Source organism: Oncorhynchus clarkii, chromosome 1 (genome assembly GCF_045791955.1).
Source record: "Oncorhynchus clarkii lewisi isolate Uvic-CL-2024 chromosome 1, UVic_Ocla_1.0, whole genome shotgun sequence".
NCBI classification, from domain to species: domain Eukaryota; kingdom Metazoa; phylum Chordata; class Actinopteri; order Salmoniformes; family Salmonidae; genus Oncorhynchus; species Oncorhynchus clarkii.
Window position 1 is genome coordinate 59,943,287 of NC_092147.1, and position 12,886 is coordinate 59,956,172.

A 12,886-nucleotide genomic window follows, 5' to 3' on the forward strand; every position below is an offset into this window, starting at 1 on the left:
GACGCACCATGACAACGACAATTGGTCGACAGTCTGCTTGGTTACACGTTCCTCCATTCATTTCCAATTTGGATTGATATCTCCTCCTTTCAATATCTCTGGCCACACCGCGCCATACACCAAACGGCAGAAAACGTACCGCGAAGTCTGTTCAATAACGTTTTGGGGAAACGTACAAACCGTTCCGCAATGTAGTTAACGTTCAAGTGAACTGAACGCACATTGTAGTCATTGCATGATTTTAACTACATTGCCCTTCTGCCCCAGTTCAGGCTCTGCCTAAAAGAAAATGCTGCAAAGTGTCGTAAAACAGTTTTCCATGCAGCAGCTAGCGTACAAGGTGTAAAGGGATGGTGCTCTAAAAACGCAAATTTTCAAATCGAACTTGAAATTCAGGAAGATTTTCCTCCGACAACTTGCAAGGCTAAAGCATGGAGGACATGGAAGACGACTGTTTTGTTCTAAATGACGACTACAACCATAACTACTGTGCGAACAGTGCCAGTGGACAAGTCCTCTATCTCAGGAACGAACTGTCAGATGTACCCCAGCCCCTATCTATCTCGCCGGGTCTAGCCACGCGAGATGTAGCTGCGCAGGAGAACCACTCAAAGGTTTGTTCCAGTTCCAGCAGCGGTTTAAAGTTCATGGATTCAGACTCGAGCAGCGTGAGCAGCGACACCAGCGAGACTGACAGCCCATCGGCGGCGTCCATCGCAGGGAAACTGACCCTGAACTCAGCCTCAAAGTTTCGTAAGTTGAAAGCATCAGCATTAAAAGCACAATTTATGACGGCCTAATGTTTATCATGTTTTGGACTTGCATGGGATGGGGATGTAGCTTGCCATACAATTAAGTTATTGTCATTGCATTGCCTTTGGCCTACACGTCAGTGGAGTAGTTTGGCTACTGTCAGGGCCTGATATTCACTTGTTTAGCCACTTGTCCTGATTGTTATAGTTGTCCAAAGCTCAAGTCACTTGTCCCCCACCAAAAAAAGGTCTGTAACACCATGGTCCAAAAAGGTGACAAATGTTGTTGTGTGATGCAAGGAAGAGCTAAATAACTTTCATTCTGGTATTGACAATGGAAGGCAGTTGATATTTCCTGTCATTGTGTTCTTGAGTAAGGCACTTAACTCCCCACAACGTAAAATACTGTGCTGGTGGGATACTCTATAAAACACATTTGATCTGTCAACCCTCCAACTGGAGAGCTACTGGGTGTGCAGGCTTTCTCTCCAACCCTGCTCAAACACACCAGAGTCAGTTTTATGAAGGTCCTGTTGAGCAGCTGCTTTACAGTGGTGTGTTCGAAGCAAGGCTGGAGCAAAAGCCTGCACACCCAGTTGCTCTCCTTGACTCTCCAGGAGGAGGGTTCGCAACCCTGCAAACATTGCAATTACAACCAAATACTTGTCTTAATAAAATAATTCCCTCATTCAATGAACCAGAGATCAAATGGCTGAGATGGGTGAAGTAGCTAACTCAGATGTTTATCTAATTGTAAGGTTAAAATATTCAGTGTTCAGGGGAGATCTTGACAACATAGGAGCAGTGGCGATTTTAGCATGTAGATCTTGGTGGTGGCTTTGCATGCCAGCAAAGCCACAATACATTAATTGGACTACAACAGTGACAAACAGTGCTCACAAACTGTTAGGGCCTACATAAAGCTGTCCCAACAGCAGCCCAAACACCTTAGCACTGTTACACCTGGCTATCAGCGGAGCCTTGTCTGGCAGCGAAACAGTTCATTCAGCCTCATTTAGTGCCTTTAAAAAAACAGCTGATATGGCTGACTTGCTTAAACAAATGTGGTTTCTATTGACAATTGAGATGTACAAACTATGGAATAAGGGGACTACGAGCGGATAAGAGGCAATCCGTCATTTTCGATTAAGACATGATTGATGGAGCTAGGACAGACGTAGTCAATATAACTATTTGCACTTTTGAAAAGTACAGCGAAAGAATTCAGAACATGGGCCGTTCTTATGGTATTCTCCCTGTACACCAAGTCAGAACCGTATAATAAATAAAGTGGGCATCTAAGCAGACAATGAAAGCTCTTACAATATTCAATGATGACATTTCTCTAAAACAGGCTATAGGCTACATGTGCACCACCAAGTAAAAACAATAGGCTAAATTATGAAGGGAAAAGGAACCAAATTATTAGGGTGAGGCACATGGGCTACTAACAGCTTACTACACAACATACACTTATGTATACTGTAGCTAAGAAAGTTATACTATCTCCCTGGCATATGCCATCATTTATGAAGCAGCATACAAGACATTTTTGGACTCACCTTGTTGTACTGTGCACACTTGAACAGGAAGGGGGTGCAGCGGTCCTTCATGGGCAAATTGTCATCAAACTTTGTCATCAAAGTCTGGCATTCTCTGGATTTATGGTGCTTTCAAGACAACTGGGAACTCTGAAAAAAACTAAGTCCAATCATGACTTTAGTGATCTTCAGGTCAGAGCTCTAGAAAGAGGCCAGAGTTCCCGACTTGGAATTCCAAGTTGGATGACCGTTCAAAACATATTTTTTTAATTTTATACCAGTTCCCAGTTGTCTTGAACTCACTGAAGTCTGATATTTCCAAGTTTCCAGTTGTTTTTTGTAAGCGAAAGAAGTCATGCTGGATTGACAGCATGGCCAATGTTGAATGTTTATCCTTTTAAGATTGGAAAAGAGTCCCTTAAACCCAGACTTGGCTCACACATCCACTCCACTGAATAGCAAGCTAGTGATTGCTTTACAATGCTTGCAGTTAGCCACTGATTCCTTCCAAACCACTCATTGTTGAATTTGCGATTTCCAACTTGTTGTGTAATGTTTATCTCCAATGCCCCAATATGTTATATCTATCATTTATCTTCATATAACAAGGATTGAAAAGGATTTGCTAGTGGATTGTCGTCTTGAATCATGATGATGACTGCTAGCTAAGATTTTGAAAGTATGATGTTGACTTGATCAGTCCAATAAAAGCTACTGTAGATATAACGTGATTTGACATAACTTTATCTGTGGCCACACGTAGTGTCCCCATGAGTGACAGAACACTGAGCCAATCACGGTGCAACTAGAGAACGTTGCCAACCCCTAAGCTCTGTATTTTTCGCTGGCTGCCCCACCACAACAGAAAGCACTGAGCTAGGCTGAAACAACTTAATTTTGGAGCTGCCTTACTCAAGAAAGCAAAGAGACCGTGTTTGTATGCGGCTTTATTAACTCAATGGTTATAATTTGTTTTACACTGTTTGCAAACTGATATGTGACATGTATTAATGCCAAAATAACATGCAAAACAAGCAACCCCCTCCCCAAAAAAATAGCCCCCTCCCCCAAAAATATTTTGCCCAGCAGGATGCTCTCAAATGTGCATCTGTAAAAGTTTGAAAAAACGGGAGCCGTGGAGCAGTCAACTTGCGCAATATAGCTATAATCCTCTTGTCCAACAATGTTTTTTACTTGCCCCGGGAAGCAGACAAGCGTTAATGACTGTTATGACCTTTGGTTGGAAGGTCCTTGTTTGGAATCAGTGGTGTAGTGGTGCCTGGAGAAGTGAGTATACAAAATTTCACTAACAGCTCACCCGGCAAAGGAAAAGCTCCCTGTGTGAAAAAAATTCTATGAGCAAAGGTGGCATGTACTCTGAATCACATTTTGGTCTTTCAGTCAGGCCAACCCTAGCCCTCGATCATGACTCTCAGTTCCATTACATTACACATAAGTCATTGGATGAAGGTGTCTTCTGTAGGTGAAGGTTTTGTTAAGAGTGCAAAGTTCAGTCTGAACATTAACATGCAACGCTTTCAGTTTGGTTTTGGAAGCATAAGGACCTTATCTTTAATATCCCCAATAAATGATTTCCTAAAAACAAAAGGTTAAATTCATACACACCTTTTTATAGGGTTATGGTTTCCACATGGTCATATTTCCATATTACAGCACTTGTTTTCAGAAGACAGAGAGGACTACCTGTGCTAATTAGCTATCTGCCTCTCTGAACACACATGTAAACGGAAGACAGACGCCACAAAGGTGTTGTCACTGAAAAATACGGTCACCTGCAACTGTGTTAAAACAGTGTACAGTAAGTGTGTATTTGGCTTTTGTGAAATTCTTTTGATGTGATATGAAAGTAGAGGGATTTATGTTTTAGAACTGTACAGCAATTGAGAATCGGCAATTTGCCCTTTTTAAAGAGATAATTTAAGTTCATTGGACTAAGGAGTCATTTAACGTTAGGCCCCATTAGTCCAATCCAGGCTGTACTGTGCAAGTAGGCTAATAGTAGGACTACTGTTGAAATGGATGTCAACTGAGTCAGAAATATGCAGGTTACAGGTTCTTCTCTTTTTTTTCTTCTTTAAAAAAAATATTTTTGCTCTCAGTCACAAGTGCGCAGGCACCTAGCACTGTTGTTTGGTTAGCATGTTTCTGCAGTGTGCACGAGATGGAGTTCGCAAAACAAATTGACAGTGGATTGATGCAAATAATCATGATATCATTCTGGTAGGCATATGCTACATTTGTAGCTAGTTAACATTAAATTGAGAAGGTTTTAAAGAAAGCCTTTCCACCTGACAGAAGACAGTTATTGCCTATAATTAGCATCACTATTTTTCCTGTTCCTTAATTGTTTGAAACCTGCAGCTTTCACTTTATATGACATAACTTTGGAGAGAAACGGGACACAACTTTTTTTTCTCCCATAATTACACAATATTTTATGGAAAACAACTTATATGCAGTAAGTTCGGAAAGTATTCAGACCCCTTGACTTTTTTCACATTTTGTTACGTTACAGCCTTATTCTAAAATTGATAAAATAAAAATCCACAACAATCTATACACAATACCCCATAATGACAAAGCGAAAATAGGTTTCGGGGAATTTTTTTAAATGTATAAAAAAATGGACATTTCAGATTTACATAAGTATTCAGACCCTTTGCCATGAGACTCGAAATTGAACTCCGGTGCATCCTGTTTCCATTGATCATCATTGAGATGTTTTTACAACTTGATTGGAGTCCACCTGTGGTAAATTCAATTGATTGGACATGATTTGGAAAGGCACACACCTGTCTATATAAGGTCCCACAGTTGACAGTGCATGTCAGAGCAAAAACCAAGCCATGAGGTTGAAGGAATTGTCTGTAGAGACAGGATTGTGTCCGAAACACAGATCTGGGGAAGGGCACCAAAGAATATCTGCAGCATTGAATGTCCCCAAGAGCACAGTGGCCTCCATCATTCATAAATGGAAGAAGACTAGGAAGAAGAGTTTTCCTAGAGCTGGCCGCCCTGCAAAACTGAGCAATCAGGGGAGAAGGGCCTTGGTCAGGGTGGTGACCAAGACCCTGATGGTCACTCTGATAGAGCTCCTCTGTGGAGATGGGAGAACCTTCTAGAAGGACAACCATCTCTGCAGCGCTCCACCAATCAGGTCTTTATGGTAGAGTGACCAGACAGAAGCCACTCCTCAGGAAAAGGCACAAGCCACCTAGACTCTGACCGTGACAAACAAGATTCTCTGGTTTGTTGAAACCAATAACTCTTTGGCCTGAATGCCAAGCTTCACGTCTGTAGTTACCAAAGTGTTAAACAAATCAAAATATAGTTTATTCAAAGAAGCCACCCTTTCCCTTGATTACAGCTTTGCACACTCTTGTCATTCTCTCAACCAGCTTCATGAGGTAGTCACCTGGAATGCATTTCAATTAACAGGTGTGCCTTGTTTAAAGTTAATTTGTGGAATTTCTTTCCTTCTTAATGCGTTTGAGTCGATCAGTTGTGCTGTGACAAGGTAGGGGGTTTACAGAAGATAGCCCTATTTGGTACAAGACAAAGTCCATGTTATGGCAAGAACAGCTCAAACACATCTCAACATCAACTGTTCAGAGGAGACTGAGTGAATCAGGCTTTCATGGTCAAATTACCGTGAAGAAACCACCTCTGAAGGACACCAATAAGAAGAAGAGACTTGCTTGGGCAAGAAACACGAGCAATGGACCTTAGACCGGTGTAAATCTTTCAATTGGTCTGAGTCCAAATTTGACATTTTTGGTTCCAACCACCGTGTCTTTGTTAGACGCAGAGTACAGTAGGCGAACGGATGATTTCCGCATGTGTGGTTCCCACCATTAAGCATGGAGGAGGAGGTGTGATTGTGTCGGGGTGCTCTGCAGATGACACTGTCTGTGATTTATTTAGAGTTTAAGGCACACTTAACCAGCATTACTATTACAGCATTCTGTAGTGAAAAGCCATCCCATCTGGTTTTGGCTTAGTGGGACTGTCATTTGATTTTCAACAAGACAATGACCCAAAATACACCGCCAGGCTGTGTAAGGGCTATTTGACCAAGGAGAGTGATGGAGTGCTGCATCAGATGACCTGGTCTCCACAATCACCCAACCTCAACCCAATTGAGATGGTTTGGCATGAGTTGGAGGAAAAGCAACCAGCAAGTGCTCAGCATATATGGGATCTCCTTCCAGACTTTTGGATAAGCATTCCAGGTGAAGCTGGTTGAGAGAATGTCAAGAGTGTGCAAAGCTGTCATCAAGGCAAAGGGTGGCTACTTTGAAGAATCTCAAATATAAAATATATTTTGATTTGTTTAACACTTATTTTGGTTACTATGTGATTCCATAAATGTTATTTTATAGTTTTCATGTCTTCACTATTATTCTACAATGTAGAAAATAGTAGAGGTAAAGAAAAAGCCTTGAACGAGTAGGTGTGTCCAAACGTTTTGACTAATACTGTATGTAATTGTGATATTTAATTATTATTATTATATATTTTTTTTACATTTGCAAACATTTCTAAAAACCTGTTTTTGCTTTGTCATTGTGAGGTATTGGGTATAGATTGATGATAGGGGGTGGGGGGGGGGGATCTGTTTTTAGAATAGGGCTGTGACTTAACACGTGGAAAAAGTTGAGGAGTCTGAATACTTTCCGAATGCACTGTATGTCCTCCACCATTAGCAACTGTAATTAAATTTCTAGGGTAAAGGAGTTGAAATGAAATAGACTGAGAACAGAACTACTAAAATGGATCACAATATAGTATTACAGCTATATTAACACATTTTTTTAATGGGAATGTAGTAGATGTTTTTCACCATTTTCAATTACTATGAATGCTTAGCCCTACCAATCAGGTGAGCTCTAGCTGTCCTTGTTATGCGCGCTCCTCGTGTCTTGACAGAATAAACAGATTTATTCTCTTTACGAACGGCAAACTCATGCTTATAACATTTCCACGGCTTGACATAAAGTAATTGACCCCCCATAATCATGAAGATATATATATATATATATTTGTGACGGCTCAAGTCGTTGTGAAAATAACCTCCTCTTTCATCATTGTGTGGTTCAGTAATGAATGCAATGACCGAAGAGGACTATAGAACCACATACTGGCCGAACCTGGAGAAAGCCATTGACCACCTGCTAATACAAAACCCCATGGACCACATCTCCATTTCATATGAGCAGATTTACAGGTGAGACTCAAACAGTGTGACTGTGTTTAATTTCTCACATAGCTTTTGAAAGAAATGAACACGTGGAACTGCCGTACTCATGTTTGAGACCTTAGAGGGGAGCTATTGCAACTGGTCCGTTTTTAATAGTTGTTTTCCTTTCCCTGTTTCAGCTGTGTGTACAAGTGTGTTTGTCAACAGCACTCTGAGCTACTGTACAAAGACTTGATGCTGAAGATTACTACCCATCTTCAACAAGTCTCTTCTGATCTTCAGGTAAGTGGAAACATGGAACCCGGGATCTATGTACCATACTGTACCAAAATGTTTTGCCATGGGAAAACAAAACAAAACAAAAAAGTGTTTATTTGGACAAGTACAGATAGTATCTCTTGTTTCACCTCCAAAAAGTGCATAATAACCTGATAAATGAACACTGATATTTTTTTCCTCTCTTTTATCAGGTTAGTCCACCACGGAATTTAATTGAGAATTTCAACATTGCTCTGACTCGGTACACAGATGCTCTTCAATGCATAGTTCCCGTATTCATCTACATGGTATGTACCCATATAAGCTGCTCATCTCTTTGAGCCAGTTTCCCAGATACAAATTTAGCCTACCCCGTCAATGGTCAGAGCAGACCTTAATCATATACTCCTTTCACACCACGCATGTTTTTCTTCCTAATTTCTAAGAATAAGTTCTACATTGAAACGAAGCTAAACCGAGACCTGCGAGAAGATCTCATGAAGCTTTTTACCGATCATGTTGCAGAAAAACATGTCGACACGTTAATACGTGAGTACAGTGGACTGGAAAACTGACACCAGGCCTTGCAATCCAAACCCAAAACTATTTAGCTTATGACTCATATGACTTAAAATTGTGTTGTTGTTAATGATCTTTTCTTTTTCTTTCTCTGTTTTTCCTTTTAGCTCTTCTCCTCGAAGCCCATTCCATGCCTTTTCAAGTCAGACCTTCAACAATGGCCAGTGTGGTCAAAGGCTTGTATACTCTTTGGCCCGGTGAGCGCTTTCTCTGTCTTTTTCAAATGCTACAACACATGCTGCTAACGAAATAGTTACATTCACTTGTAAAATGACGTTTAACTACTGTAACTGTCGAGCACGATTGTAGAAATATGCGTTTAAGCACTATTTGTGGGTCTCCCACAATGACTATCGGTTACCTGTTTCAGATTGGGCACATTTAGCCCCAGCTGTCTTCTCTGGATTCATTCCTCAAATCAACCCCCCAACAGTGGAATCCCAGCTCTCTGACTATGCTGCTCGTGACCAGAAACTACAAATGGAGCTATCTCTGAATGGTTTTCCCAGGTGAGTGTTATAAGTCAGAGTTTAGCAAAAAAAATATATATTTACCTCCCGCCAGGGTTGTGTTCATTAGGAAAACATTTTGCAACAGAAAACAAAAATGAGGCCTCCCGGGTGGGGCAGTGGTTAAGGGCGCTGTCCTCCAGAGCCAGCTGTGCCACCAGAGACTCTGGGTTCGCGCCCAGGCTCTGTCGTAACTGGCTGCGACCGGGACGTCCGTGGGGCGACGCACAATTGGCCTAGCGTCGTCCGGGTTAGGGAGGGGTTGGCCGGTAGGGATATCCTTGTCTCATCGTGCACCAGCGACTCCTGTGGCGGGCCGGGCGCAGTGCGCGCTAACCAAGGTTGCCAGGTGCACGGTGTTTCCTCCGACACATTGGTGCGGCTGGCTTCCGGGTTGGATGCGTGCTGTGTTAAGAAGCAGTGCGGCTTGGCTGGGTTGTGTATCGGAGGACGCATGACTTTCAACCTTCGTCTCTCCCGAGCCCGTACGGGAGTTGTAGCGATGAGACAAGATAGTAGCTACTAAACAATTGGATACCATGAAATTGGGGAGAAAACGGGGTAAAATTAAAGAAAAAGAAAAAAGAAAACAAAAATGAGCATTTCTTATTAAACAAGTTCAGATGGTACATCCCCATTTCGGACCATTTTCTTTGGTTGTGCCCCAAAGGAACACAGCCCTGGTTTTTGATTAAGCTTTCTTTTTGTTTTGCAGAGGTGACCAGTCTCGCAAGAGAGCCAGCGAAGAGTCTGCATAGAATAAGGATGATGCATACATTGCTTGCTATTGACTTTAAAAATGTAACTTTATTTGCATCATGATTCATAATCAGACGTATTGAAAAAAATATGTACACAAATATGAGTAACTGGTTGTTGTTGTTTTTTTTATGCAGATGCTCTGACCGTCAGTGACCTGGCTCAACCCAAATTGAAAAACACTGTGAATGACGAAGATTCTCTGATGCTGAGTGAAGTGGGTGAGCGTCAGCCAAGCTTCATTTTTGACCCACGCGAGTTGTGTAGTGGACACTGTTTCTTTGCCTCCTCTGAAAAGCACAGTGAATTCATGGTGGTGCATCATTGTTCTTTCAGTTTATGATGATAAATTAATCTTCTTTATTGTTAAGATACTACGAGGTTTAATGGGGTTGTTCTTATTTTTCCATTAAAGTGTGCCTTCCTGCTCTGCTTTGTTGGGATATTCAAGTTGCCTAACAGATGCCATTTTAGGCTCCTGAGTGGCGCAGCGGTCTAAAGCACTGCATCTCAGTGCTAGAGGCGTCACTACAGACCTGGTTTGATTCCAGGCTGTGTCACAACCGGCCGCGATTGGGAGTCCCATAGGTCCCATAGGGCGGCGCACAATTGGCCCAGCGTCGTCCGGGTTAGGGCTTGGCCGGGGTAGGCCGTCATTGTAAATAAGAATATTTTCTTAACTGACTTGCCAAGTTAAATAAATACAATAAAAAAAAACAGGTGGATGGGCATGAATCCCAGTTTCACCACATATTGTATACTGTGTCAATCATGGGTCGTGTTCATTAGGGCATGCGGCAAAAAAAAAAAATGGACAGATATATTTTACAATGGAAAACAAAAAGGATTGTTTCTTATTGGACAAATCTGGGTAGTCCCTCCCTTTTCCATTTTTTCCCCCTCTTTTTGTTCCTAATGAACATGGCCCTGATCTCTAACCAGGACCACCCGGATCTCCTATTGGTCTTATTGATCTGATTGAGTAACTGACAGTCTGCTGCTATTCCTCAATTGTTGTTGTGTAGAACACTTGATTCCTGTCTCTTGTTTAACTAATATTGTGTCCCTTTTGTATCAGTCAGGTCAGTCTTGATTCTCCCCAGTGATTTTTAAGCTAAAGGGGCTTGTCTTTGTAATCTCGGCACACAACTAAATGTCCTGTTAGTCGACTTAACATTTAAAATCTCTATCATGGCAACTTTAAACCAATCCACCTCCCAAGTCTTGTTTATCTGGGATTTACAGAATAAAATCTGTCCGGCTTAACATAGTATTTCTTTCTCAATGGGTACAAAAAGCAGCAAAGCATGTTCCGTTACATTTTGAGTAAAGTTTAGGTTATAACTGTGAAAAGGTTGTGTAGATAATTTTTTAAAGGATTACATTTAGCTTTTATTGAGTTGTTGTCTAACCAAATCATATTTGCCAAGCACGCTAAAGATGATTCACAATGTTTTTATTCCCTGTTATTAAAAGTTGCATTGTGACTCCAGAAATGATGGCGTCAGTCTCCCCATGTTGCTGCTGTAGCTGCATTAGCCTGTGCATTATATCAAGTCACTGAGCCAATTGATTACAATCAAATTTTGAAAATGTTGTGAATTTGGTTACAGTGATGATGTCAAATGATGTACAGTAGGTGGATGTTGAATGATCCCGCTGTTCTCTCAAGTTGCCCAGATGATGATCAATTTGACCTTCCTTTGTTACATGTTTATGTTGAGTGAAAGTATTTGATACAGCTCTTTGCACTGTTTTAAGTGTAATGTGATGCTCGAGCTTGGTTGTGATTGTTTTCCTGTGAGGATGTTGGAGATGACTCACTCATTGTCTTATGTACAGTTTTACTTTCAATAAACAAATCTTGAAAATTATGTATTTTATCACCTGTGGAATCACTTGGGTTTGGTGGGATCTTGTGGGTGGAGTAATGATGGACTAAATATACACCAGGCAGAGTTTCTCCTAAGTTAATTAGTACTGTGAATAAAGGCTCAAATAATTAAATAAATACAGGCTTAAACAATGCAGGAGAACAGAGGAAATCAACACAGGATACTCAGATGCGTGAAATTATGGCATTCATTAAGTTGTAATTACTGTCTTTAAGCATTGTTTAAGAGCGAGCACTGAAATAAAGGCATATTGCTGGACCTCTTCTCTGATACGTTATCTTTGTAGCAGGCCAATTATACGTGTTTTGTTTTTCATTTAATGCTGAAAAATGCATGCCTGAGTTGAATGATGCAGTATAGATACACTGAGTATATTAAACATTAGGAGCACCTGCTCTTTCAATGATATGCACTGACCAGGTGAATCCAGGTGAACACTATGATCCCTTATTAAATCCACAGGTTAAAGAAGGACTTATAAGCCTTGAGACATGGATTGTGTGTGTGTGCCATTCAGAGGGTGAATGGGCCAGACAAAACACTTAAGTGCCTTTGAACGCGTTATGGTAGTAGTTGCCAGATGCACCAGTTTGAGTGTGTCAAGAACTGCTACGCTGCTGGGTTTTTCACACATTTTCCCATGTGTGTCAAAAGCATTTGAGTCGATATGGGCCAGCATCCCTGTGGAATGCTTTCGACACCTTGTAAAGACCTTTCCCCGACAAATTGATGCTGTTCTGAGGGCAAAAGGGGGTGCAACTCAATATTCGGAAGGGGTTTCGAATGTTTTGCAAACTCTGTGTGTATATAATCATTAGGAAGTCATAGTCAAGATATCAATGTTCATGAGATCAAATATAGAGTGGTGGGGCTCTATGGTAATGCCCGTTCAACTAGTTCACCAAGAGCACGCACTTTGTTGTTAATAAACACCAGTAACCTGCCGGTTAACATTAGTTTGTCCGGAGGCTCCACAAGGAGCTTCTAATTCGGTGGAGTGGCTGTGCTTTGACAGACTACTGTATGTGCTGCCGGAGGAGGGATCCCTTTCCAGAACGGCTCCACTGGCCAATGAGCTTAGACGCCACCCAGACACATGGTCCGGGCCACCCCAAAATAACCTGCGACTAGTGCACTCACAAATGTTATTACTTTTACTGGTGACAGGTTGCCCTAGCTACTCGCCTCCACATGTCCCAGTAAACTCCAAGGTTAACTCTGTTCAAGTAATTGGGAAGCCGGCCGGGGAAGCTGCCTCTTGTGTTCACATTTTCCCAGGTGGCCACCACCAACGGAAGACCAGAATCGCCTCTCTTTGAGCAAAGGTGCGCTCCGAGGATTACCACAAGCTCCCGCTGGGGTTTATTTGAAG

The 12,886-nt window shown here is 41.6% G+C and overlaps 2 protein-coding genes across 4 annotated transcripts in view; both read left to right on the top strand.

The window, feature by feature from the left end:
* The first annotated feature begins 296 nt into the window (after positions 1–296).
* Positions 297–11,493, top strand: LOC139409374 (CDK2 associated cullin domain 1). The gene is made up of 9 exons (XM_071154439.1): positions 297–753; positions 7,415–7,541; positions 7,694–7,796; positions 7,985–8,080; positions 8,219–8,321; positions 8,459–8,548; positions 8,722–8,860; positions 9,576–9,661; positions 9,757–11,493. Exons 1-8 carry the CDS (start codon positions 432–434, stop codon positions 9,616–9,618), a joined length of 1,023 nt encoding a protein of 340 aa, XP_071010540.1. The 5' UTR covers positions 297–431; the 3' UTR covers positions 9,619–9,661; positions 9,757–11,493.
* A 1,166-nt stretch (positions 11,494–12,659) lies between these two features.
* The window catches only part of LOC139409379 (myopalladin), a 51,721-nt gene continuing 51,494 nt past the window's right edge, over positions 12,660–12,886 (top strand). For 2 of the 3 annotated variants that reach the window (XR_011634397.1, XM_071154454.1), the window contains exon 1: positions 12,662–12,886. The gene's annotated coding sequence lies outside the window, so the exon portion shown is untranslated. The other variant, XM_071154463.1, reaches the window with a different exon arrangement.